Source organism: Tyto alba, unplaced genomic scaffold (genome assembly GCF_018691265.1).
Source record: "Tyto alba isolate M040663 unplaced genomic scaffold, T.alba_DEE_v4.0 Super-Scaffold_45, whole genome shotgun sequence".
Lineage (NCBI taxonomy): Eukaryota > Metazoa > Chordata > Aves > Strigiformes > Tytonidae > Tyto > Tyto alba.
The window spans coordinates 30754013-30781904 of NW_024881321.1; the positions used below are offsets into that span (position 1 = coordinate 30754013).

The 27892-nt window shown below is 37.9% G+C and overlaps 1 protein-coding gene across 2 annotated transcripts in view; it reads right to left on the minus strand.

The window, feature by feature from the left end:
* The window catches only part of NALCN (sodium leak channel, non-selective), a 248499-nt gene that overhangs the window by 149540 nt on the left and 71067 nt on the right, over positions 1–27892 (minus strand). For both annotated transcript variants that reach the window (XM_042806091.1, XM_042806090.1), the window contains exons 8-10: positions 14649–14791; positions 14429–14533; positions 11644–11730 (exon numbers count right to left, since the gene is read on the minus strand). In XM_042806091.1, the coding sequence (XP_042662025.1) occupies positions 11644–11730; positions 14429–14533; positions 14649–14791 (335 nt within the window). The remainder of the gene's footprint in view (positions 1–11643; positions 11731–14428; positions 14534–14648; positions 14792–27892) is intronic.

The following is a 27892-nucleotide window of genomic DNA, read 5'->3' on the forward strand; positions in this document are numbered from 1 at the left end:
AGTGGCAGGTTTTCAGTTGTGATTAATTTTGGTCTTTCTCATCTTAGGAGAGAGTAAAAGAATTTTCTGTTGTAACACATCCTAATCCCTACCAATGCAGAATTATTTTCTTTTGTCCAGCCTGGCCTGATAACGCCTACAGCCATTAGAGACCATTTCCCTGCTACCACACAAACACTTCCAAAGAATCTACAACATTCATTGTTGACCAGAAATTCTCTTTTTCTTAATTTTATCTCACTAGTCTTAGTCATACTTGCTTATTATGCACACCCTACTCTACCCTCACGTAATTTTCTGTCCTCTCTACTTACTCCTGTAAAGTATTTAGCATTAACAACCAGACGTTTATTTTCTGTGTCTAAGTTTTGTACTGTATCCTTTTTGCCCCTGTGTTATGGAAGAATTTGTTAAAAAATTTTTCACCCAAGGAAAATGAATTCTCTAGTACCATCTGGTACTTTTACTCTGTTAAGGGAACAAAAGCCAAGAAGCAACTACAATAATTGATCACCATATCCATCTACTTAATTGCTAGCTCGCTGCACTGCTCTGGTTTGGACCTTTTCAGTTAGTTCTTCTTAAAAAAACACCCAAGCATGGTTCCCTCCATTCCATACAATCCTCTGATGTTTTGGGTTTGTGTGGCAGGGTTTTGGCTGTGGGGGAGGGGGCTACAGAAGTGGCTCCTATGAGAAGCTGCTAGAAGCTACTCTGGCTCCAAGTCGGATCTGCTTCTGGCCAAGGCAAAGCCCAGGAGCAACAGTGGTACTGCCTCTGTGATAATTTAAGAAGGAGAACCTGCAGTGGAGAAGGAGAGGTAGGAGTGAGGGAAACACCTCTGCAGACACCAAGGTCATTGAAGGAGGAGGAGGAGGAGAAGGGAGGTGTGCCAGAGCAGAGACTCCCCTGCAGCCTGTGGTGAGAGGGCGGGCTGTCCCCCTGCCACCCCCATGGAGGTCAACAGTGGAGCAGATGCCCACCTGCAGCCTGTGGAGGACCCCACGTCAGAGCAGGTGACTGTGTCTGAAGAAGGCTGGGACTCTGAGGGAAGCCCATCCTGGAGCAGACTGTTGTGGGGAGGACTGCAGCCCACGTCAGGGACCCACGCTGGAGCAGTTCACAAAGAGCTTCAGCCCATGGGAAGGACTCACATTGGAGTTCATGGAGGACTGTCTCCCATGAGAGAAACCCCATGCTGGAGTAGGGGGAGAGTGTGAAGAGTCCTCCCCCTGAGGAGGAAGGAGCAGCAGAGACAATGGGTCATGAACTGAATGCAACTCCCATCCCCTGCCCCCTTGTGCCACTTGGGGGGAAGGAGATACAGAAGTTGGGAGCAAAGCTGAGCCCAGGAAGAAGGGAGGGGTGGGGGGAAGGTGCTTTTAAGATAGGGTTGTGTTTGTCACTGTCCTACTCTGTTCAACTGGTGAATTAGTGGTGGTGGTGTTCAAATGAGATTGCTGTTTCTTTTTCTTCCCCTAATGAGTCTGTCTTTTGCCTGTGACCATAATGGGTGAGTCATCCCTCCCTGTCCTTGTCTTGACCTCTGTGACTTTTATTTTATCTTCTCCTCCTCACCCCCAAGGGGGAAGGAGTAAGAGAGAGGCTGGTGGTGCTCAGTTGCCCTCTGGTCTTAAACCATGACATCTAACATCACAAAAGTCTTTGTACCCTTGGAGAACCTCTCAATCTGGTATCAAACCTGAGAGCATGCAATGCATGATCTCAGCATCAGACCATAAAAATATCGTTCTGGTGAGCCACAACACAACCCTTGCACTACTCTGGATACTCAGAACTGAAAAAAAAATCAGAAATAATTGTGCCTGAAGGACACAGGGATGCCAGAGGGGCCCAGAAGAGACAAAGGGCCAAGCACTGTGTAAAGCAGGCACGATCGATCTGTTCTGAAGAAGGAAGTATGAAAGGCCACACTCCATGTCAGATGGCCTCTGGTCCAGGTACCCAGCCTGGCCCTCCCTCTTTGGCTAGAAAAATAAAGATAGCGAGTCTATAAAAGGATTGCAGACTCTTACTGTGACAGCTCAGTTTTGCACATTGTCTGAAAGATCTGAGACAAGAACATAAAATTATTTATTTTTTTTGTATAGAAGAATTAAAATAACAGACAGAAAAAAAATACCTCAAACTGCGAAATACACATCCTGAATACCAAACTAAATCTCAGGCTAGAAACCAAAGTACATCTATGCCAAAGAAGGGTTGCAAGCATGTGCTATCAGTTCACATACATTAAACACAAAGAAATTCAGTGTCCTTACTCCACATGTCACATTGTTAGCTTTCTTGTTCACTCCTGTCAGGCCTCAAAGACCCTGTTTTCAAAGGTCTGAGGCAAGTGTAGGGAGTCCTAGGAAGGGGAAGCAAAATTGTGAGGGAAGCAGCTTGAAGATCTGAATTTACTGTACTGCACCGCAGCCTTCAACTTGTTAAAATGTATAGGTCAGCTGAAGATGCTTCCCTCTAGTTGGCACTTTGAGAATTCACAAATCATAAAGGATGTAGACTTCAACATGACAGTGCAAACACTCCTGTATAACAACTGCCTTTATGTCAATGAAATCACTCATAAAAATGTGATTCTCAAAGCTCTAGGTACCTTCTTCTGATTTCAGTAGGATTTAATAAATGCAAAATACTTATGAAAATTCAGTATGCATGCTTGCTGAAGCAGGATCTAATTTTGCTTTAAATCTGCACATCAAAAATACACAATACAGATTATTATGGCCTATGGGAGAAGGAGGAGGTAAAGACTTTGGCTTTAGAGATTCACCCCAAAAGAAGTGGAACACCTAAAATAGGAAAGTAAGCACCCTGCACACTCTGATGCAGTCTGCAGAGCGAGGGGCAACACCAGATTCAGATCCTCAGCTGCCCTCTGGCAATGCTCATCTCTTTCTATTGGCTCTGTGGTATTATGATCCTACCACTGGCACCTGCTAAGGGCTTAAAGATATGTAAGATGAATCAGGACCACACTGATTCTCAAAAGAGTTAGTTGGTTTTCAGAATACCAAGAATACAATAAGAAAAGGCAAAGACTTTTTCTCATTTTTTTTTTTTGTGAGATATATTTATGAATGATTGAAAGTAAAAATTCTAATCTGATTATGAAATAGCCACATAAAAATTTCAGAATTTAGTAAGAGCCATTTGTTTAAATATCTATTAGCTCAGTCTCATCCCACTTACTCTTAGGAAGTTCACTGAGGTGCTGAGAAAGCCGCACAGTTTATGTAGCCTTCCCATGACAATGAAGAAATACAGACAATGAAAGAGGCAGTTCAGCATCCCCAATGTGAATTCTCTTCAGATTCATGATGTGAATTGCTCTCTCCACTGACTACTGTGGAACCCAAAGGATTAGAAACCCCAACATTAACAAAAAGATATTGCAAAGTGATTTTTCTTTTTTAAGTTTCAAAAATCTAGAAAGAACATCTATAAAGAACAATCTAATAACATGCAGAGCTGTAGTACATTGTGTTCTTTGCAGTCCTAGCGGAAAGAAACCTTTCTTTGAGAAACAATAGAAATATAGAAAATATTGGGGGGAAAACAACTCACATGAAGAAAAAAATATTCCCTGCTAGTTTTATTCTAAGACTCTGCAGTCTTCCACTTTGCTCAGATTTGTCATCCAAGTTACAGCTCTAAAGGAAGTCATGCTGCTGCTGCTGCTGCTGCTTCCAACACTTTGATTGTTGTAATTGTGCTAAACACAAAAAAGCTACATGACAATTTAAATACCTGTTTTCAGTTTGATGGGATTTGAAACACTGGACACATTTAACCCCAGAAATAAAAAATTCTGAAGGGAATTCAGTTGAACTTTAGTTTTAGTGGTATTACTGAATAGTTTCTATAATCCACTGACACTGATGTGCCCCAAAAATTTCCAAGTGCAAATTATGAGTACAAGCTGTACTGAAGTCCATTGCTGAAAAGAATGCTAGAAAAATGGTCCCCTCTGTCTGTTCAGATCACAGCAAAAAGACTGAGGGTAAAAAAAAAAAAAAAAAAAAAAGCCACATAGCCGAAGCAGTCTTTTAAAATAAGTTGCATATTTTTATCATGAGAGAGTTTTAGCATATTAATTTGACCATCATGTTGGAAGAACTGAATATCACTACTTAATGCCATTTATCAGTGAACTGTACAGGCCTGTGTGAAAGAGGGTCAAGATTTATAAAATTTCCTTATGTAGAACTTATTACTTGTGGAGCAGAAAGTTTTTCCGGGGCCTTGTTTGAAAATTAGTAGTTCCACAAAAGGTTCTACTTTCAGCTTATCCAAAAATAAGAGGAAGTTCAGAGATCTTGACTGATTATTAATATCAGCCAAGGCTTCCATAACTCTGACACACACGTATTTTTGAAAACCTACTGCCTCAGACAAATTCCAAATACTTGTTCCTAAATCTTCCAAGGACATGCCAAGGGCCTGATGTGACCATGTTTTCTGCTGTGGCAGGCCCTCTTCTAATAAAGAATACTGCCAATGAAAACCACTATCCTTTCATAAGCTTAATCATAGTTTAACACCTATTGGTTTTATTTTTGTGATGGGATTCTGATACTTTAAGTCTGCAGGAAAATTACATGTTCAAGCTGAGGAAGTCTTGTTCATGACATCTATTTGTTCAAGTGCAAAACAGTGAAATCAATAACATATTTTCTTTCTTTTTTGTTTAGTTCCTGTGGTTGGATTGCTACAAAACGTGGCTAGTAATTTAGTTGGATTGTAATGAACAAGAACAGACAGTTCAGCAAGTAAATGCAAAACTATGGAGAAGAAACTGTGAACATAAAAGAACTACGTCTATAACTCATTGTTAACATATGTGCTTTGCTATAATGGTTAGAAAAGAAAGCATGAAGGCAAGAAAGAGCAGAGGGAAGAAGGCGAGGAAGGAGGGAGGGAGGTTGATTGTATGCCTTGGAGACTGGGAATATGCATGCAGTTCTGCACCCCCTTGAAATTAATTCTCTTTTAGATGCATGTATACAGTAGCAGAGAAATAGCAGCATAGACAAAATTACAATAGGAATCTAATAATCATTAAGTTGATTAATGTTTGTTAATACCAGAATGTTACCTATGGGAGATTTGAAAGTTATCTTACAAATGACAGCATTGTCACTAAATACACTAATCTTTTTTAACAGTCCTTCTTCACATTCAAAATCTATTTCCCTTTCTGAAGTTTTCTCATCACTGATAATTCTATTTGTATAAACAAGCACAAACATAAACCAATCATCCCCCATACGTGGTTGTTTATTGTCCTCAGACACTCATGTCTGCCCTCCTCTTGTTACTGATTGCATGTTAGAACAGCTTGTGATCCTGTCATTGTCAAGTTTTGTTGTTTCAAATTCTTTTTTTTTTTTTATTGAAAAGGAGCATTCATCTCAAAATTGCAACTAATAATCTTTGCACTGTATTTTTTGTAATTTCTGAGTAATCTCAAGAAAATCAGAAAATTAATTCCTTAATCGTAATAAATTAAATTGTTACATAGTTACTTCATGTAACTTATTCTTACAAGATGTTCTGGAGGCCAAAACGATAAATGGGTTCAAAAAAAGTCTAGACAAACTGATATGTGATAAATCCATCAATGGATACTAAATATAATAGCCTAAATTTAACATCCACTTCAGAAAGTCCCTAAATGAATGATTGCTGGAGTCCAAGATAGAGAACGAGGGCATAAATGGATATCCAGTAGCTCAGAGAAGGATGATCTATATATGCCTATTTCTGGTACTGGCTGAACTTGGAGACACAGCAAATGCATTGTTTGTCTTCTAATTTTATGCATTCTCTGATATCTACATCATGGGGCTCACTATTTTTCAGGTTCATTTTAGTAAAAAATGGTGAATTTAAGTATGCAAAAAATGCATACGGGCAAAATATGTTTGGTTCTCCAGTTTTATGAGATTACTTTTTAAATTCATATCAGAAAAAGACAGTTGTTCTCAACACTGCAGTAGAAGCTCATTTGCATTATAGTTGCCCTGTCCCATCCCTCCTCCAGTTAAATGGACTGTGATCATTACAGCTGTCTGAATTCATGACTACTTTTAATAACAAAGTGAAGTGAACACCGGTTGACATTACTAGATGAGACAGTGAGCTGAGGTATTCCAGGAGTAAACTCACTGCCTCTTCAGTTGCCACTGCTATTGTGGTTAAAGCCCCTGAAAAAAAGGGGATGAGCAGACAGCAGAGCATGGTAATGAGATTTACCTTCCTCATCTGAAATAGCATAAAGCTGAAACTGAGCACACATTTAATGACTGATCATTTTGTGAATCCCCAGTCAGACTCTGAGAATTAGCCAGATGTTGGAGTTTCTACCTCTTTACTCCACTCACAACACTTTTGCCACTTCTTTCCATACACTATGTACAAGTGGAAAATACTGGAAGTAGTTTTTTTTTTTTTTTTTTCTTTTCATAATATCCAGCATTTGCTACCTTCCCATATACAACTGAGGAGAGGAAGGTTGGATGGGTCTGGACTTTATTGTGCATGTTCTTCCATCACCAATATGTTTAGTTTCTCTGCAGAGTCTTCCATTCCACCTCATTTTTTTCACTACTTTTATCTCATCAAAACTAACAGCTTGCTTTTACATAACACTTTGCATACTCTGCTTCTGAACCTCCTCAATAAAACTAATATGGTTGTTTTTCAGTACTGTTTCAGTGCCAAGTGCACCACTGAACTACCCAAGCTTCTGTTAATTGATGCGATTTCTAGGCTTTCTAAACAAGAACACAGCATAGAAAAAAGTTTTTTTTTTTTTTTATGACAGCCTCAGAAGTTTAGGATTTGGAATCAATTTAATCTGCTTCTGAATAAACTCATATAATATACTCAAATAATAAACTAATTCAAATCAAATTTACTTGTAGCCAACTGGAAGAGAAGTTTTTCCTTTCACTGTAAGAAAGGATTTCAGTTAATTGGAAGAAATGAATTATATATGTATTTAATTTAATGAAAGACACTGTAGGTAAGAAGAGAATAGGACTGAGTAGACACACCTTCTGCTTGATTCCAAAGTTACACTAAGGGGCAAATTAGTATGTAAATAGACTACCACACTTTTCTGGTTCACCAGTAATTACTTCCCATGAAAGAAAAGACAAGAAAACCCACTTGTGCTCTCTTCTGCTACGCCTGCAGTGAAAATCCCTAAGTACTGTTCTGTCTCATTTCTCTCTCTCTCTCATTCAATATATCCATTATGAAAGTGCTAAGACACTAAATTCCTCCTTCTCTGGCTATGTGTCCTCCACCCCCCATATGTTTTCTGTCTTTCGATATTACTTTTGATCTTTCTGTCTCTCCTTCGAGGTTCTCTAAAACTCTGTAATTGTACAGAATTCTGTAACACATTCAGATAATAAAATGTAGCATGAAGGACTAACTTTCTTTTTGAGGGAAAAACATTAATCATATGTTCAAGAGCGCTGTAATCATCATCATGTCACTTGCTTGCTCAGATCACAGCTTTCTGACCTTCTATTTCTTCCCTAGATGGAGCACATGTGATTAAAAGTGAATATAGTATTTTTAATCTGTTGAAGATTTTACTATCAGATCACGAGCGCACATACAGTTTGTGAATAAGTGATCACTTCCATTTATGCTGACACATCACACACAGTGTTCCCAAGCTTTTTCTAAACACCATTCCAACTCCAGCTGTGCATTTCATTTCTGCTGGACATACAACCCCAAATTATTAGCACGAACAGGGAATTCCTGTCTTGCTTATTGTTTCCCACAGGAACCACAGTTCCAGATGTTCTCTGCTTATTACAAAACTATGCATTGAGAAGACTTAAGATGTCATTACTTGGTGCTAGTAACACCAACCACAGTTTCATGAAAGTTGAATCTTTCCAGTTCAGCTTTAAATGAGTATGTGTATTTTACAAGTCTTTCTGGACAAGAAGACAAAGAGAAGGAAGGAGTGATAAAAACATCAACAACCTCTAAAATTAACAGGAAAAGCATAATAAGAAACACAGTGTGTCTTTAACATGGGATTAAAAGGGTAAATACATGCTCAAAGAATTTTTTAAAGGATTTTTTCTGGAACCTGGTGCTCAGTTTTACTTTATTCGTGAACTGAGAGTTTCCTGCTGTGCTCGTAGGAGTAAATCACGGTAGGGAGGAAGTTCTAACACACTACAATGTGTTAAAGAAACATCAACAACAGCAAAATAATGTGGCAATGTGGGAGCCTCAGCATGCATTCATGCCAAATGGTTCATGTTGAAATGGAAAACACAAAGATTATTTTTCAGTGACAAAAGAAAATCAATATTTAAAATCAATGCCAGTCATGAGGAACAGTGAGAATAAGTAACAAAAGACTGCAAAGCACCTTTGGGAACACTCAAAAGAAAAATGCAATAAATATAAAGCCATTATACCAAAATAAAAGCCTCTTTGCCCCACATTAGGATAGATTTACAAGTCAAAATCATAAACCATACTGATACTAATTTTTCATGTTGCCACTTCCAGACACTTCTAAAAAACTACAAAAACTTAGTTAGGTATCTGAGTTCAAGTTCTTCAAAAGACCAGATTAATGCCCATCTTTCTTGCCCATCTCTCACGGTTTCATCTTTCTTACTTTTAACTGCTATGCTGCTGTAGAGAAGAGCCCCTTGCAGACCCCAGATCTGTATGCACATGCTGGTTCTGTTCTGCCCGTATGCCACTCACCCAGTGGGAAGGCAGGTGGGCTCTTGGAGAGACAAGAGGGGGTACCCTGGCCAGCACAGTGGTGCTCACCTGCCCAGCAGTTTAGACACAACAAGGCATGCTACTCACTAGGTGGGATTCTGAGATGCCTTTGTAATCCTTGGTTTTCACATCAGCTGTGATGGAGTGTAAAGACATGGTTAGCCTGCTTATTCATTTTACCTAACTGAGCAGTTTGGTGCAACAACAGCACATTTGTACGAAACAAAGTGAGTTACAAAGGTTCTGCACAGACCCTATATGGTATCTCTGTCTGAATTATTGTTTGCTCAGGAGTAACACCAGAACTGCATTGCTCCACGTGCCTTTGCAGTGTTCTACCTAGGCTATCATGGGCTGCCAGGCCAAAACCCTGATCTGCTCTGTGGGAGTAAGCATGGTTGTACAAAGGCCACAGATCCAGCTAGTCCATGTGAAGTGTCTTCCAATACCTGTATCAGAGAGGTTTTTATGTTACACACCACACATAAATCCCATTATTCTTTCCTCTATCACTCCCCACACTTTAGAGAGCTGGATGTATCTATTTGCCGACTTAGACAGCACAAGCCCATCTTACTGGGGTGCCTCTCAAGTGGTTAGTAAGTTTACACACCACAGTAGCCAAATCTGTGAGGGATACACTTTCCCACCATAAGGAATGTGAACTAAAGCAAAGATACCTATTAAGTTGTTTCCTCAAGGTCTACAGGAAATTTGTGCTTGTCTAATAAACTGAACCCAGATCTCCACAGTCCCTTTCCATTCTCTTAGCTGCTAGGATATTTCCTCTCCCAATGCACTGTATAGTTTGTTGAGGAAGTAAATGCTAAGTAACTCAGTACACTGAGTAAGTGGAGTTTCACCAAAGCACAGACCCAGACCCAACATGCAACTGTTGAAACAGAACTTTTAATAATGTTCCTGTTTGTATTTGGAGCAGTAATATTTGCAAAGCCCAGAGATGAATTAAAACCAAACTTAACTGCAAAATATAATTAAAATGATACAGGACAATAGAGAGTCTTCACTACCTTTTTCTAAAATCTTGATTGTTCACAGGATATTGAATGACAATATACTTAGCTAATAAAGGTCAGAAGAATGCATATTAATTGAATGTGTCCTAAAGGCAGGATATGTGTTCTCCAATCTGATTAACTCTTCCCTAGATTCAGTTTTATGCACCTTGTCCCACTTACAGAACAAAACCCAGCCAAACCCTTAGAAAATAACTACCACATCTCTCATTAGGGACTTAATGCATAAAGAATGCCTTTAATATTCTAAAAAGGCTTTAAATACATGAATTTTTTAGGAAGTCTATTTTCTTTCTACATTGGATTGATTGAACTGAAACTCTAATGCATGGTGAGATGAATAAAGGTGCATGTGTTTATCCAGACTTTGAGATTTTGCTTTATTTGGGCTGCATTTTAGCCTACATTTAATAAGAACAAAGCCTATTTTGGGTACTAACCTAATAAAATAGTATTTTAATGCATTTCATTCCTTTGGATTGCTTTCCTTGGATTGACATCCAGCAAGGTCATAGATTACTGGTAACCCTGCAGATGTTGCCCAAAGGGATGAAGAACGAGAAGAAAACTGCTAGTTGAGTTGCAATTATAAAAAGTTGCAGCACCTACTCATGTGTGAAGTTTATGTTCCCTGGGACACAATTTACTGTGTGTTCACAGGACTCCTAAGTGGGGCAAGAATGAAATACTATGGACAAAGGCAGACCAGGTAAGTCAGATGCTATCTTAACTTTCATCTGGAGGAATTTTCATTGTGAATTCAGCTACATTTTATTCACATACCTGAGACCGTTGCTTGAGAACACCACAAATTATGTGTCTGTTGCTGTCAAAATCAAGAATTAAATTTGCGAAGAGGAATTATCAGTTAAGACATATGCTATAATTAAATATATGGCAATGGTTTGACAAAGATGAGATATTTGAGAATGAACAGCTTGTAAGGGGACAAAAGGTGCTTGCCAGCTTAGTGTTCAGCAATCTACATGCTGCCAACAAGTACATGTATTTTAGTTAACACATTAAACCAAACATAACCAAAACTGCCAGCAAACATAGTGCTATCAGATTGCTATAGCAGATTTGGCTTTCTACTCTGAAGAAAGTTTGTTTCATCCAGAAGTGACATTATTTAACTTGCAAATAAAAATTTGAGCTGCTCTAAAATGTGCTGTAATAAAAAGGGATTTATAAAAGTATTACTTATCTTAGTCTGGATTTATTTAAACAATAAGGATAGAGTTTTACAAACTCACCTATATCTAAGTGAGAACATTAACTCTGAAGGTTTCAAACACTGTATGGTTTACTACCAACATGCCTCTTCCCCTTTCTTCTGTGAGCCTATTTTCAAGATGGAACAAGAGAAATGTGGTACCTCTGTGTTTATTATGTATGATTAGTCATGCTTCTTGGCATATGTTATTGTATTTTGCAGTTCATAAACAAGCATTTCTGTTCTGAATAACCTAGGAATGGAATCAATTTGTATATAAAGTCTGAGAGATAAAGGATGGTTACTCATGTTATTTTATATTTACAAAATCTAAAATCTTTCTCTCGTAAGCACACAAAAGAGAGCCTTTACAAGGAATGCATTTTAATAATCTTCTCTTTTTGGGTGTGGTATATATTTTTTTGCTGATCTGTGATTCTCAAGAACAAGCCTACACTGCAGAAAGGAATGGATTTAAAGAAATTTATGGCTAAAACTATTGTAGTTATTTCTCACCACAGTCTCATGCCAACATCTGAGTGGTGCTGGTTACACACACTGATTTATTAAAAAGCAATGCCATACCTGTAGACATGCAGGAGCTCTGCCCTGGGGCTTATTCACATCAACAGCCACAAGCTGCCAACCTCCAGCAGCATCTTCATGAAACATCTTGAAAGGGAAAATTGTTGTCAGAGATGTTTTACGTGCCCATAAATAGAAGTGGAATCTAATACATTCCCCTTAAGGACCTGCGTACATTTTGACGATAACTAGTTTAAAATGAGAGGGAAATGGTTCTCACTGCTACAAACATATTAATAGATTTCTAATTTTACTCAGATAACAACAAACACAATGTGTCTCTATTAGTCCTAACATAGAAACGCATTCAATGAATCTCTGATCAGTATCATTAGATGGTGGCACCTGTTTCAGAACAAATTCCTTACTAAGGTAACACAGGAAACACAAATACATTGTGACCAAAAAATAAATTTTATGGTGCATTGGGAAATAATAGACAGCCTCGTCTTTTTTACTGGCAAAATTATTTTACTCTAAGGATCAGACTTTATTTTCGTTGCACTGATACGTATCAAGAGTACAGCCCTTCTATACTGCTACCCAGAGCTTATAATTCCAGCAAATAGCTTAATGATATCCAGGCTCTGATGATGTCAATAGAAAAGGCTCTCTTGACCTCAATGGTATCTACATTTTACCAACAACCTCTGGAAGCATAGGTGTAGGCATTCTGGCTTTTTCTTTTCTTCCCCCCAGAAATTAGAACATAAAAAGATGCAGACTACTAAGGAACAGTGAGAAACCATGTCTGGATCTGATTAACACTGTCCTTGAAAGAAAATGAACGGCTCTAGCATTTTGAATTGTCACCTGAGCATCTACATACACTATGTAATGAAGTGTGGTGAAGTTCCCACCACATTCTCACCTTTTCCTTAGCACCCAGGAGCCGAACAAGTCACCTCGAGAACACAGCCATGGCAGCATGGTTTAAGCTTAAAGCCATCCTGAGAGAAGTGCTTGTGAGACTGGGGACAGCGTCACACAAATATGGTTGTAATGCTACTGAGTCCTTATGGACCACCTTTGCACCAGGAACAGCTGCCAACTCCGATCAGCACTGAGTTACTCTTCTTTGTACCATGCTTTAATGTGCAGTGCTAAAGTGCTTTACAAGGACCTCCTTTTATTCCTCTCCAGAGACCCCTTCCTTGACTTTGACTTTCTGACACTGATTTTCTTTTCTATAGGACTCAGTTTCGGGACCAGTTTAACGATTTATGAAGTGGGTAAAAGAAGAAATATTGTTGTGTTTTTCCAAGGTTATTTCATACACAAAACAATAAAGGTTTTTAACTTTTGTCTGGTGCTTTGAACAAGAAATTCTGCAAGAAATTTTCTGCCCGTCTTAATAGAGAAAGAGATAAATCGCTTTTATAGTTCAGTAAGGTGGACTTCCTTTATATCCCATTATGCCAGTGACTCAAGGAACAAAGCAACCATTTGCTTGTCTGCAGTCAACACACTATTTTATTTTGCATGATGCAATTTATATTCAACATGTTCATATTCTTTGGCATGATGACATTATTTGGGGAATTTCTTTTACCTTTGAAATTCCTTCATGTCGGCTGTTTCTTGAGTTTCCCTACATTGATCAATCTGTACCAGCTTTTAGTTTAGGGAATGTCAGTTAAGCCTATACAGCTCAGGAATTTGTCCCATCAGAGACAAAACGAACATTACATTCCTCAGGATAACTATGTGTCACGTGGACAAGTCCTTTTTTTTGTTCGATTTTAAATTGATATCACTGAGTCTACTTTGACAAAGACCTATATAGAGTAGAAATTACTGCCACAAAGTCTATTTGAGGGAAAAAAACGTAGCAGCAGGCAGAAAAGGACTAGAGTTACATAAGGATTACAGGAATATCCAAAGGAATATCAGAAAATATTTCATAAATAATTCTGAAACACCTAAATCCTCTGGCTTAAGAAAATAATCTCTAGCTACAGAGGTAAGAAAAATTTTCCTCATGGGTGTGTTTCTCATATCTGTCTTCCTAAGAGCTTTTTGTAGGCAGTTGGTACTGATCCCTCTTATAGATGGCAAACTGCACTAGCCTGGAAAAGCCTGGCCTTCTGTACATTCAGCATACATAATGTGACTGTTACAATAATGTGTGGGAAAATTTAAATCTCAACCCTTTAACACTTGTTTTTCATACAGGGTCTTTCACACTACCCACCCCACATGTAAGCACCCTTCCTATCACGGCTTCTTCCTACCCATTATCTCATATTCAGGGTCTCGCTTTCTGTGGCTACCTCAACTATCAGCAGGGCTCTTTCATTGCCTCATCACTTCATTATGCCTTAGTCTCAACATGCTCTTCTCAGCTCCAGGACCAGCTTCCCCAAACACTTCATCTAGCCTATGACCTTCTTACAGCTACAGCTTGCAATTTCAGCTCTTCTTCCTTAGCACAGAAAGTGATATTCAGTAGCAACCCTAACTCCAAACCCACCAATGACATGATAAAAAAAGCATTATCCTACTTCATTAAGAGAAAATTGAAACAAAGCAATAACATACCCAGCCATATAGAGAACCATATTACAGTCTTCTCTATTACTCTAAGAAAGCCTAGTTGGGTAGTATCACATAGAATTTAATTTTATATGAAAATTCATATATCAACTCTAAAATATATGTAGTAACATGCAAAGTCAAATAAATCAGATAAAATAACAACTAACAAGAATTTTTGGCATATTATTCATTCATAAACTAAATCAAATTAAGTCCCCAGAGAATCTCAGCATTTCAAGTGCTTCACCTGGGTGGTGGCAGTTGAAGTAGTACTGCTCCTGGACCCCCACATCTGCTGGAACTGCACTCTAATTTCTGCAAATGTTTCAATGATGACTGCGATGAAAACATTCTGAAAAAAGAAGGAAGAATGGCTGACACAAAGCTCAGCAAGCAGAAAAGAGAAGAAATTCATTCTGATATGATCTACATTTCAAACAGGTTTAAAAGAACACATTTTTCAGTACCTTAACAAGCCAGGCCAGGAAGAAAATTAAGGTGATGAAATAGAAGTATGAACGCCATCGGGGAAAACTGTCGATTGCTCGGTACATAAGGAACACCCAACCTTCCTGAGAAGCAGCTTCGTAAACAGTAAATATGCTTGTGCCTGTCAAAGAAAAAAATGAAAATGTTTGGCATTAAGCTTTTCTGAAAGTTTTCAGTATCAGCAAACAATAATCCTTTATCTACTCTATTTTCCTTTTCGGTAAATGGTATCAGCCCTCCTCCTTCACAGATAAGTTTTTCAGATGCATTTCCATGTTTCTTCCTTTAGCAATTGAATATGAATTGGTTTTGTATCAGACCAGACTGACTCGCTTCTCTCCCTGGGCACACATGCAGAATCCCTTAGTTGGGTTCATTGGCAGCATGCAAATGTCTCCAAAAGCAGATTTTGTCCCATCCTGTGACTTCAGCAGCATCCGTAAGAAAAGGAAGATTTAATTAGAGCTATCAATCAGGATCAACATTCAGTAGGTGAAAGGAATCACTATTAGTATCAGCAACACTGAGTAAGCAGCAATACACCAAGAAGGTGCCCCAAACTAGCAAGCACAGTTAAGCATCTACAACAAGGTACTGAACAGTTTTGAAATTTAGGCAGGTAGTCAGGGTATCTGCATTAACATACACGTGTTGCCTCAAAAAAAAAAAACCATTTAAGCATTTTTAAGCTGAACTTCCTCTACCACTCTGGGAAGGTAGGGAGGAGATAAAAGAAAAGTTATGTGGGGTTTATTTGTGCACAAACCACTTTTGAATAAAAGCTATGAAGTTACTGATTTTAAACTTAAGATCCAAACTCATCCTAATATCTGAGTGATAACATGTTTCAGCCAGCTCCCCCTTCCTCTTTATCTCTGCAATGAAAGCTTCAAAATATAGACTGTGGTTAGGGCTCGGATGGCATTCTTGTCTGAAGTAATTTTTTATTCTGAGAAGGAACACAATTAAACTGTGAAATCTCACAAACTGCTGTGAAATCACAGAATTTTCCTACAGCCACCTGCTAGCTCCGTTCCACTACTGCTTTGTTTCATGAAACACCTTGGATAAAAGAGAGGGAGTGTGAGGAGTGCTGCCTTCAGCAAAACATAGCAGCTGCTAGCAACATACAGACAGTAAGCATGAACCAGCCGGCTATCTGATCCTGTTCAGAGAGAAAGGAGCAGCTCTAGTCAGAAATTCCCAAAGTCAGGAGTTTCCCAGAAATATCACACCAGCCTACAAGGAGCTCTGCACTGTTATTCTCCCACTGAATCTGCAGCATTTACATTCTTTTGTCTGCTAACACCAGTGGGATGAACTTGCAACTGTTTTTGCCTCCAGGAGTCCCTTTTGCAGATAAATTTTTCACTGATAAGAGAAGACAGGGATGAATGGAATTTTTTCTGTATAAACTCACTCCTTTGATATGTAGGTGTTGAATGGTTAACATGGTCATGGTGCGTAGGCAAAAATGTTAATCCTTTGTTAATTTTTCTGGTTATTGGATTCCTTCCTATTTTCTGCATATGGTTCTCAGGACCAAGGGACAGAAATAAAAATGAAAGGAAAGAAAAAGCATGCAAGCATAGATAGCAAAACCCTTTCTATTTCTTCAGAAAAGGGAGTGGTCTCTGTCAATACTGAAATATTCATCAGCTATCACTTCATGGGTATTTTGCATTTCAAAAATTCATAAAGTAATGGTTCAATTATCTAATATTACACTGTTGCTGAACTGAATAAATTATTGAACAAAACAATGCTGTTGAGGACAGGCAGAGATTAAGGAAAAAAAAGGAATCTATTAAAAGTTGCTGGCTAGGAAACTGTCATTAGTCATTACCAATGGGAAAGTCACAGTGAAGATTAGTAAAATAGAGGATATGTCATGCAAAGTATTTATAACACATACACTGGGCCATCTGCCACAGTACAGCAATACTGTGAATGGACAAAAATGCACAGTTAAACCAATTAAAATAATGTATGTTCGTCTGTCACACTAAAGTAAAAATATGCCTTGTATATAACTGGTACAGGTGTTCTTAGGGCTATTAGAAAGCAATCACCACTAAGAATATGCATTCTTACTTAACATATGTGACTAGAAAGTAATAAAGCTTTCAATATTGATGCCAGAAACCATGCTGTTAACTATCTCTGTAAATACTGTTTCAACTGGATACAGAATAAAAGCATGACAGTAAGGGATCCAATACCATGAAATGTTTTGCTTTCAAAAAGGAAGGTAATTTTTAGTTAACATCTGCCTTACTGCATGTTTTTGCTCTTCTAAAAGTTACATTTAAAGACAATCAGCAACTGATTCTATTTTTTTCTGATAATTTAATATCTGACTACATCTTCCTAAAGCCAATACGTAAACTATTAAAAAGAATCTCCTTTCACAGCAGCATGCTCTGTTTTTCTATGTTCAAAGCCATACAAAGGGAGAGAAAGTATCAAAATTTTAAGTGATGGCGGGATACATCACAAAAAAAAACGGACATGTTGATGCTGTCATGTATGAAACCTAACTTATGCCCCTTAGATCAAATGGCAAAATTCTCCTTTTCCACAGGTGTCAGTATTTTGTCTATCAGTGACACAGTGTCGATTTCTACTCATTCAGAGGGTTTAAGTCCTGACCACATAGTGTGAGGAGTCCCACGGTCAGGGCACGTGAGAACGAAGGACCTCCTGTAGTTTTTGGAAGAGAAGCAGGAATATGGGTGGCGGGGGGAACGAGGGCTTGAAAACCTGCAGAATCTGACTATTCAGATAAACAACAGGCCCCATATACTTCAAAATGCAGTTATCTCTTGTCGGTGTCCTGAACACTTAGATCAAGATTCATGCAATCTAACTACAGGCACCAGCGAGACATTTCAGTCATGAAAAAGCTCTGAACCACGAAAAGGGTTAAACAGGTGATTATAATGACATGACTGATCAGTTTAGGCATGTTGACATGGTTAACTTGCTGAATTTGGGAGTAAGATTTCAACACCTGTGTCTATAATATTGTTAAATCTTAGTAAATAAAAATATTTAGAAAATATTTGTAATTATTTTCCTATGTGTTTCAGTAGATGGCTAAGCCTTAGTGGCAAGAAAGATTAAAGTCTTTTAGGAGGAATTTTCTGATGACAACAGAGGTAAAATAAAGGAATATACTTTGAAATTTTTTTTTCAGTTTTTTGTTTGAACTTGTCTAATAAATTCCACACTTTGATGTTACAATAAAACAAGTCCTTTATCCATGCTGATGATTAATCAAAACAAAAGGAAAACGTTTCTCAATACACAGATTAAAAGAAACAAAAAAAAATCAGTACTATAATCTGTATCAGTCTCAAAAGACTGCTTTTATGCAACCAATAAACATTTCTACCTTTGGAAATTTTTTATAAATGCTCATGGTCATTACCAAAAACAGAAGAAAAAGAAGTCCAAAAAATAAAAGATTTAATGAAGTATGAGAAAATAGATTGAATCTTGCTAAAATTATGCAAGATTTTTTCTTGCTTCATACCATATAGGAGAAAAAACAGCAATTAGAGACAAACGGTATCCCTATTAATGATGTATGTTTAGGTATATGGGCATTCAGCACTGAAACACAGGGGGCTTATGTCTTCAATATATGTTTCTTTCAACTCTACCAGCTGGGAGCATTAGCCTGAAGGGGAGTGGAGGAAGTAATTGCTTTAACACCTAAATTGTTACAATAAAAGAAAATTCTACTGGTTTCCATGCCAAATCAGGGAGCAAGGTCACCTGACTCTCCCATGCTACACAGATGCACCGGGGAGTACAACAGAGTACCAGAAAAAAAGCATTAAAAGAGCCAGAGCACATAGGTGATGATTTTCCATATGGGAGTAAAGAATCCTATCCTGCCAAAACCTATCCTACCAAAACTTTTCAATACCTGAGGAATATAGGAGGTATTTATTTTAAAAAAGGACTTATAGCTGACAGAAGAACAATATTATCATTATGCAAGGATGCTATTTTACATAGTGTATTTTATATTTATGCATATTTTGTAACCACACAGGATTTTCTGCTTGTTTCTGTGCCTCTGTGACACCACCATGCTCTGTGACATCAGCTCTTGCTACCATCAGCTCATTCTGTGAATAGACATCATGAAAAAGGGAGTACACCGAGTAATGCTGTAATTTTATAACCACATAATTAAAGGGGCAGAGATAAAAGGTCACATGGAAAATTCACTTAACCTGTAAACTGAACCCTTTCCTTCTAACTCTATGTTATGTTCTTGCTTCTTGATTCAAAATCCCATATTATTAGAGGAAGAGAATGCACAGCATCAAGGTGTTGACTTTTATTCATATCTTCGTGCCATGTGATTTGTAGTTATTCCAAGTGAGAAACAAAAAATGAAAATTAAGCTTAGGTAAGCCATTAATTCCAGCATTTTCTGCATGTGGAATCTATGTTTATTGACCACCCCTGCTTACCCTATCAGGGTTATCTCAGTTTTCTTATGCCTGCTGTGAAGCTGCTGAGGAAGAAAATCTACAGGAGGGCCACTTTATGTAAAAAATCATGATAAAAGTTTGATTTTGTAATTTTTTTTCTAATTCCTCGGGCAAGGAAAAATGTATGCATTGTTATTAAAAGGTTAAAATACTACATATTGTCACCCACATAGTGCCTCAGGTGCCAGCCAGAGCATGCTCCTTTTCCTCACTTTACAGTAGCCACGAGATGGCAATCGTGCGCCTCTGGCACATCTGGAACATCAGGCTGATAACTTCCCGGCGTGCTGGCCAAAGGATTGATTTTTCTGTTTCCCAGCAAAACAAAGCAGCCTTCTAGTAGGTGCTGCTGTCTAATTTAACTCTATTTGTTGCGCTGAACACTGAAAGGTAGCCTGCCTTAAGATGGTTTTGTGAATGTTGTGTCCATGAAGAAATGACCTCTCACTTAGGCTACAGAAACGTTATCAACACTATTTCTATCCCTGCTCACCTTCACTGATAAAATCATGAAGCTGAATGTTCCTGCAAGGCAGGGATATTCCCATTGACCAGTCAGCTTTTAATTTATGTTATATTTCAGTATCAAGCTATTTGTAAAACATTGTGTACAGTCAGGATTTTCCAGCTGTCTTATGCTATTGCTTTGGTGAAACTAGAAGGGAATAAAAATTACCCAGAAATGCAAGGACAAAGTTGTTTGCACTTCTGGGAAGCAGCTGGCAGACAGGACTGAAATCATCAGAAAGATCAAATCTTGAACAACTTCACAAGGTTTCTTGCCTGTCTCTGAGTGGGCGATCCAGTCCATTTTACTCTCCCAAACCAGCTCACATCAGCCAGTTTGCCAAATAGTGGAAATGAGGAGGAAAAGAAAAACAAAACATGCCAGTGCCCTGCTCCTCCACTGAAACCTCAAACCTTAGTGCCATCTTTCTGTGACTGAGTTGTGGAAAAGACAGTGAAATGGAAACTGTGCAGAGCACTGATTTACAACAGCAGAAAAAACACACTGCCAGGTTGAACACAATATTTTAACCCTTGTTAAGTGTTGAGACTTCAAACATGCAGTGGTGATGTATTATTGATTCTTAATTTTGAAAGTCTGTTTCCTTATGAGAAGATGAAACTTTTATCTATGAGAAAAGACTATATGCAGAGACTGTACACATAAAAACACCAATAAGGAGATGAAGAAACATTGTAAAGGTAAGTGCTAGGATCAATGCAATTTGTTCTACAGACTTAGTAATGGAAAGACAGAAAGTCAGCCAACTTTCAGAAAAAATGCTAATGGACAGTTTACACTGATGGCAAGTATTTTAAAAATTTGTTCACTATTCAGAAGTGCTAGCTTACCATTATATATGTAGTAATGTTGGCATATGTACTGACTGCACAGGGTAAATAGGAGCCTGGCAGTTCATCCTTAGTTATACCATTTGTGTCTTATATATGATAGTGCTTGTGTTCCCTAATATAATATTTTATGCTTTAAAAAGAGAAATATGTTCTACATTTGTGAACAAGTCCATGGTGTAAACAGAGACAAACATTCTTCAAATTTACTTTAGGCGTTCATGTTTATGGATATTTAGCCAGACTCGCATTTATAATTGCTTTTCTTTAATACTTTTTTGATTAAAATGTTCCTCAGCTATATGTTCACAAATAACTTAGCAAATAAGGATCCAAAATGTCAGCAGAGCTCAGAAGCTGGCTTTATGTGCATAAATACTGTCTGCTTTTTCCTTTTTGCAATCACACAGCTGTAGTGCTAATATACACTCTCTTATAATCACTGCTTCTTTTGTGTGTGGCAACTTTACAAAATTTACTGGCAGTTGATGAGAGTCAAGGAAATGCTGAGCTGTGAGATGTTCACACCTCACAAACCACTACCTGGAAGCTCTGCAGCACAGTCAACTCCCACCCTTCCTTCTCCGTAGAATATTTTTAAGGACAGAACTTTTCTCAGATCTCCAGGCTCCCATCCTTAACAGAACGGGCAGAGCTTCAGACTGGAGCCTGAAGTAGGACACTGACATAGTTGTGCTTTTCCCTATCAGCGAATCAAACTGTAATAATACTCACTTTTCAGATCTAGAAACAAAGAATACAGAAATCCTTATGCTTTGGTTTTAAGATCAACAAACACTGTGAAGATAGGCCTGCTACCACCTCAGTGTTTCCAATGAAACATCTCTGACTTAAAGTACAGTCACAGTAAATGACTGTTACAGTAAATGTTATGACAAAAACGTGTAACATAAAAAACGTTAAACAGAAGAAACTCTGTAATTTATATTAACTTATTCCTTTGAAACTGAGCCATCTTTTTATAGGACTGTTACTTCTTCTTTTAAAATACATTATGTATGTAGATGCCTTTAAAACCATATAGTAAAAATGACAGTCCAGAAACCAAACATTCAGAAATTCAAACACATACTTACATTTAAAATTTAATAAATGCTTTAAGGGTTATCATATCAGAAAGATAAATCTAAGGTAGGTTCTCAGTATAGATACTAGGTATTTGGATTTTCATCCAGCCATATATTAAATACTGGGAATAACTATTAAAATCAAGGTAGTGATGGATCCCTTTGTTTGAGAGAAAACAAAGTATGCAAATCTTGACACAAGGCATGTAAATTCGGCATTGACTTTCATCCACTGTCAATCAAAACTATTCACTTGTTGCATCAACTTTCCCAAGTAATAGACAGAGCAATTTAATTAATTTTAAGTACAGTCATGAAACAGCAAAGCTAGCATGCATCAGGGTGTCAACTAATTTGCTTAATTAAATAAAAAAATTATCTGCTTTTTAAGATGAAAGAAGGATGGAAGAATGAAGCCATAGAACATATTCATATAGTCACATTTCTGTATCTAGAGTGACTATCATGATACTTTACCCAAAAGCAGAGTTAAATAAGTAGCATGACTGTAAGCTTTACCACGAAGGATCATTTCATCAAGTCTTGAGTCTCATCAGCTAGCAGCAACTGTCCTGAAAGCATGAAAATGTGTGGAGACATAAAAAATGTACTAAAACAAAAGATGTAAGAGCTAATGAGAACATGTATTAGTGATTCAGCTGAACAGAAGAATAACTGTGGGACGTGGTGATGAACAGAGACCCTAGAATTGTGTGTATATTTGGGAAATACGGATTATAAAGGATTGCCTGACCTAAATGGAGCATTTCCAGTGTGATATTTATATTATCAAGAACCAAATAACAAAAGAAGTCCAAGACAAAAAGCCTTCTGGGAAAAAACAGGCTAACACAGTCCTTAATTAAAAAAGATTATGTCCAGAAAATGCTATAAAAGATCTTTCATGGGATTTTCAAACCTACAGCAGCATATTTTATTTGTCCTCCATGACAATGCATTTCCTTGTTTCTAGTTGCAGTGCAATCCCTCCGTCCTAAATTTTCAAACAATCCAATCAGCAATTAAAAAAACTCAGCAGCACACATATTAACAAAGGGATGAAGCTCTTCATCTCCAGTAGACTTGTAAGAGACAGAAGAGGACCAAAAAGATCTTGAAATTTCCTCTACAAGAACTTAATGCTTGTGACTGTGTGGGAAGTGGATGGCCAGTCTGACAATGAGTAACAGCAGGGTAGGCATGCTGACAGACAGGAAGGTATTCAAGAAGGAAATTCCAGACTGTATCATTTCAATAGCTTATGAAGGCTATATTTATATATTTTTTTTACTGTAGGGTAGGACAAACAACAGTTTAAGGGAACCTAGACAGACAACTAAAGCTGCTGCTCTGTCCTAAAGCTCCATTACAGTTTCATTCAGTTCCTTTGGGCATCACCTGTGAACTGTAGGCACTTCTCTGAGGATCTGCTCTCTCTCTTAAAATGCAGAGATCTGTCCCTCTCTCTTGCATGGATAACATTTTCAAAAGCAGTTGCACAAGATCTTATCCCTTCTGCCATCAGTGGTAAAACTGCTGTCAGTTTAAATAAAATGTTTTTAAAAATCCCTCCCCAAAGCATCCTAATGTAATTTGCTCTACCCATAGTGTATGTCTGAAGAAGACTTTATTCTTTTCTGTATGGAAGTTTCACCTACTAAAGACAACAGTAGAATATCCCAACTAGCAAGACCTGCTGAGTATTCAGTGACCAGGAATAAGACAGCAGTAGCACTTAGCTCAGTGTATTTCTGTAAGGAAAAAAACAGACAGAAAAGCTGGCCAAGGAGGCATTACAAAACAGATACATGTTAGAAATCTCATTAGCCTCCACACATCTGAGTAACAGGAGCAAATATACAGTGTCAAATGCATCCTGAGAGACTAGCCTAACTGAAGAGACAAAATCTTTTCCTAAATGGGAGAAAGGAGTTCTATGATTGACTGCTAGAAGAAAACCCAAATGACACTCACTCGATGACCTGTTTAGCTATTAATGAGTTAAGTACTCCCTGATACCTGTTACATGCCACCAGAAGTAAAACAATTTACCTACTTTGTTGATGTGAGGGAGAGGCTTGCCCACTAGCCTAACGTGCAGCTAGGGAGCAGATGGAGACGGGAAGAAGTGGCTTGGTGTGCTGACAGCTCACTAAACCTCATAGCACCTTTGTGAGATAAGTATATTGTTAATTCTGTTTCAGAGATGGCTATATTAAGTTAGAGACTCTGAGACTTACCTCAAACTGCAACACAATCAATGTCTAAGGTGAGACTTCCTTAAAGATTTCTGATTTTAAGAGAGCTGGGTGTCAGAAGAGAAAGAACCTGATTTTTTTAGAGTAAAGACCATACAGGGATGTCAGCAAGAATAGAGAACTTTTCCTCTCCTTCAGAAAATGAAAGGTTGAGTTGAAAAAAAAAAAAAAACAAACAACAAAACCCAACACAATTCTTGTAACATCTGATTTCTTTTATTCTTGACTGTCTTAAAGAAAGAAAGCGTTTGCATGACTAGAGATCTACTGGTTATCAAAAGAATTCTTGGAAGACTAGCACTAATAGACTAAGCAGCTGGCAGGCTTCTTTGGAGACAAAAATCAAAACCTCTGGCAAGAAAAGTTGTATAAACTGCCAGATATTTTAGGGGAAAGAGAATGTTCAAAGTTTTAATACATTCTGTTTAAACCTCGTTTTCAAAATTATCTTCTGCAAATATCTTTTCTGATCTTTATGTACTACTGAAAATAGATTCACACACCTGTAACAGAAATTTCCTGGACTTCTCACTGTCAAATCAATGATTTTTTTTTTTTTTTTTCCTCAGATATGCTTTCTCTCTTTTATCTCACCATCAAGTTTACCTGCAAAGATGTTTATTCTGTGTAGGTCTGTGTCAGCTCTGCGCTTTGACTCAAAACTGTTTTAATTTCTTATAGACCTATGATATTTAACATATTTTTCTTCAAAGCTTTTTGCTAAAGTGGAAAATATGGCATTTTGTACTGAGCCGCATGAACATGTGGTTTGAAAAAGAAGGACTGTGTATGAAAAAAAAAAAGTGTTTTGGCACTGCACAGTGGTTTGCTAAGAAATACAGATCAGACCTACCCCCAATATTTTTTTATCAAAAAGATGAGCTTCATCTTCCATATGGAAGTAATTTTCAGTTGGTGAAATGAAATCAGAGCTTTTAGATCTGAAAGCACAAACAAGTGACTTGCATAAATTCAGGGCTGACCTTCTGCATGACATTTACTTCACACTGATGGCCTATTTGTCTACGCTTCACCTTAAAAAAGACCTTTGGAAATCTATCCACTCCTTTCACTGAAGTCAAAGGCACCTCTAATTATCCATCACTTAGGAATAAAAGCATGCAGAAAGACAGTTACTGCTGGATTTTATAAACACATCTTGTTATCCTCAGTAATGTGTCTGCAGGTCCTAGCATGGCTTGAGTAGACATTTATATTGTTACATTATGTCTCCATATTTTTCAGAGCAGGAAACAAATTCTGATCCTAACTTGGAAGCTCTGCCAGCACATTTATATAATATTTTGAAGAGAAAACTATGTTCACAATTTTTAAATTGCACTGCCCAAAGTCAGGCATGTGAGCTGATGTTCAGATAGCTGGATGTAGTCTGATTCTTTGAGATGCTGAAGGAGAAAAGTTCAAAATTTTCAAACTTGGCCCTGAATGCTAGTGCTTGAAGCCAAAGGGGATTTTATCATTCCTGTAGTAGAAACAGAGTTAGATATGTGCTTCTGAGATTCTACAACAGGAGTCCCCACAAAACATAAAAAAGTTGGGAAAACTGTATATTTGATCAATATGTTGTTTTCAAAACACTTATTGAACTGCCTGCCACACTAAAAATAAAGCTACAGATAGATACTCTAAGATGTAGTCAAGAGAAGAAAGCACAACTGTCTCCAGACCCATTCATTTTACAGCATCTGGGAGACGGACTTCCTAAAGGAAGACAAATGCAACAGAGAATCTCAAAAAATGTCTGCTTTCAAAACTGAGTGTGAGGCAGACCTGTGGTGCCCTGGCATTAAAACTCTTTTCAGTGACTCTCCTAAGGAACTTGTAAAAGTACCAATGAAATGCTTTTAGGAGGATTCACATGCTTAGGTCAGAAATGATTGAAATAGAGGGGAAACAACTGCTAACAGGCAATAGCAAGCAGTGGAATAACTAAGAGGACTGTAGAATTCGTCTCCTCTGAGCTCTTTAAGCATACATCAGATAAGCATCTATAACAAATGACGTAGGCAGAGGTGACTCAACCTTGGAGTAACCAGGCAATGAGCTGGACCTTTGAATAGGGTCCTCCTTTTGAGGTTCACACTGGTTTTCTCCAATTTTACAGCATTAAAAAATTCTGTGTCAGAAAGAACCTCTGGGATTGAGACTCTTTACCTGCAAGTCTTGTTTGCCTTGATTTAAGCATCTAAATGATCTGATTTACTCCTAGACAAATATACTCAGTCCTAACAGCAACATTTGATAACAGAAAGAAAAAAATATTTATGTCCAGTCACGAGATAAAATTCTGAGTTACCATCTGTCCAATTAACAGAAAGGTAAACAATCATGTTCCAGGGAAAGGAATCCTAACAATAAATCACTGAAAGTTTAAAAGAAAAGACAAAACAAAACATAGCAACGTGAGAAAACATGAGTATCAAATCATACAAGGAGAAAATGAAGTAACAATATTAGGTGCGCAAAGTATGTGATGAAACCTGCAGTTGTAGGGAAATCTAGCGATAAAGAACTTCACTGACTAAAAATATCCAAGGATATTTTTTCCCCTATATATTTCAGCTAAGAACATCAAGCAACTAGTTACCCAAGATCTTTCTATAGTACTGATAGTGCAAATTATTTGGCCTGGCAACCAGATGGCTTTCTTGTCTAACGACCCTTTATTTATTATACAAAGAGCAAAGGAAGTTTTGCAAGGCCATCTTCTACTCATCTATCACAAACAAAAATATGGTAATTAAAGCTGTGAGAGGAAGTGAGAAGAAATCCTCTTAACTGTTTCAGTCGTGTAAAGCCAGTACAGAATCTCTATAACCATTTTATACTGGTTATAAAAATAACGGTATTATGTAATCTGTGTGTTTAGGTTGAACATAGACGCTACCTTTTCCAAACGTGGCATGTCAACACTACAAGGAAACACTGAGTTCAAAGTGCAAAAAGCACTTTGGGTTTTGCCTGGAAAACTGTTGTAGGAGGTACAGAGCCAACTTCCACTGCTTCTGAACCAGCTAAATCTATTCTTCAGCAAAAAGTCCTTTTTTCTTTTTCTTCCACAAAGGAAGCATTTGTGAGTCATGGGTTGTAGATCTAACTTCTGTAAAGTAAGACATGTAAAGTAACACTGTGAATAAATAAAATGTCACTCAGGACATGATTTAATGATAATTCTGTCTATAAGACTCTGAATACTATGTTAAAAGCATCACAGCCACATGACACAAAGTACTGATTTACCGTAAGCTGACTCTGCCACTTACAAAATACCCTTTTTGAAGGTTTCACTGAAAGGTTGCACACTGCAACACGTAGTGCCCATCTGCACTCTAACTTGTGCCACAGTAGGTACTCTCTGGTCTCCTACCTCCAGCATAAAGTTGGCCCAAAGGCATTAAACTGGCATAAATTCAGTATTGTGTGACTCCTCCAGTGACTCCCAAGAGTAACATATCCTGAGCAATCCTTATTGTGGGTCTTAACACATGTCAAACCACAGCCTGAGTCTAAGTCTATTGCAGAGCAGCACTTCTGCGAGTGTTTATGTAGTCAAAGACTGCAGCTCCTGTTCCCGTGGATATGCCTGTACCAAGTGTAGCTCTCTGCAACCCATACACACCTTCAATACTATTTCAAATAGGCTCACATCCCCAACACCTTAAACAGTCTGACATTCCCTCATGCAATAAAAACCTTCAATACTAGGTTATAAAATCACATCCCTGGTGGGCTGTGACACCAGGGATGTGACACAATCACAGGAACTTTGGACTGAAAAATCCCCAACCATTTTTGAGTTATTTTTTGAGACCACAGGAGTGACTCATGGGGTCCAGTGGAGATCAAAACCAACCACTGTACATATGGATATGCAACCACTCTGCTCTAGAAGGGACCAGGCCTGAGCAGTGTGAATATGAGTCAGTCTATATCACACTGTAGACCAAAGACCAATGTGAAGCAAATGATTTTATCAGTGCAA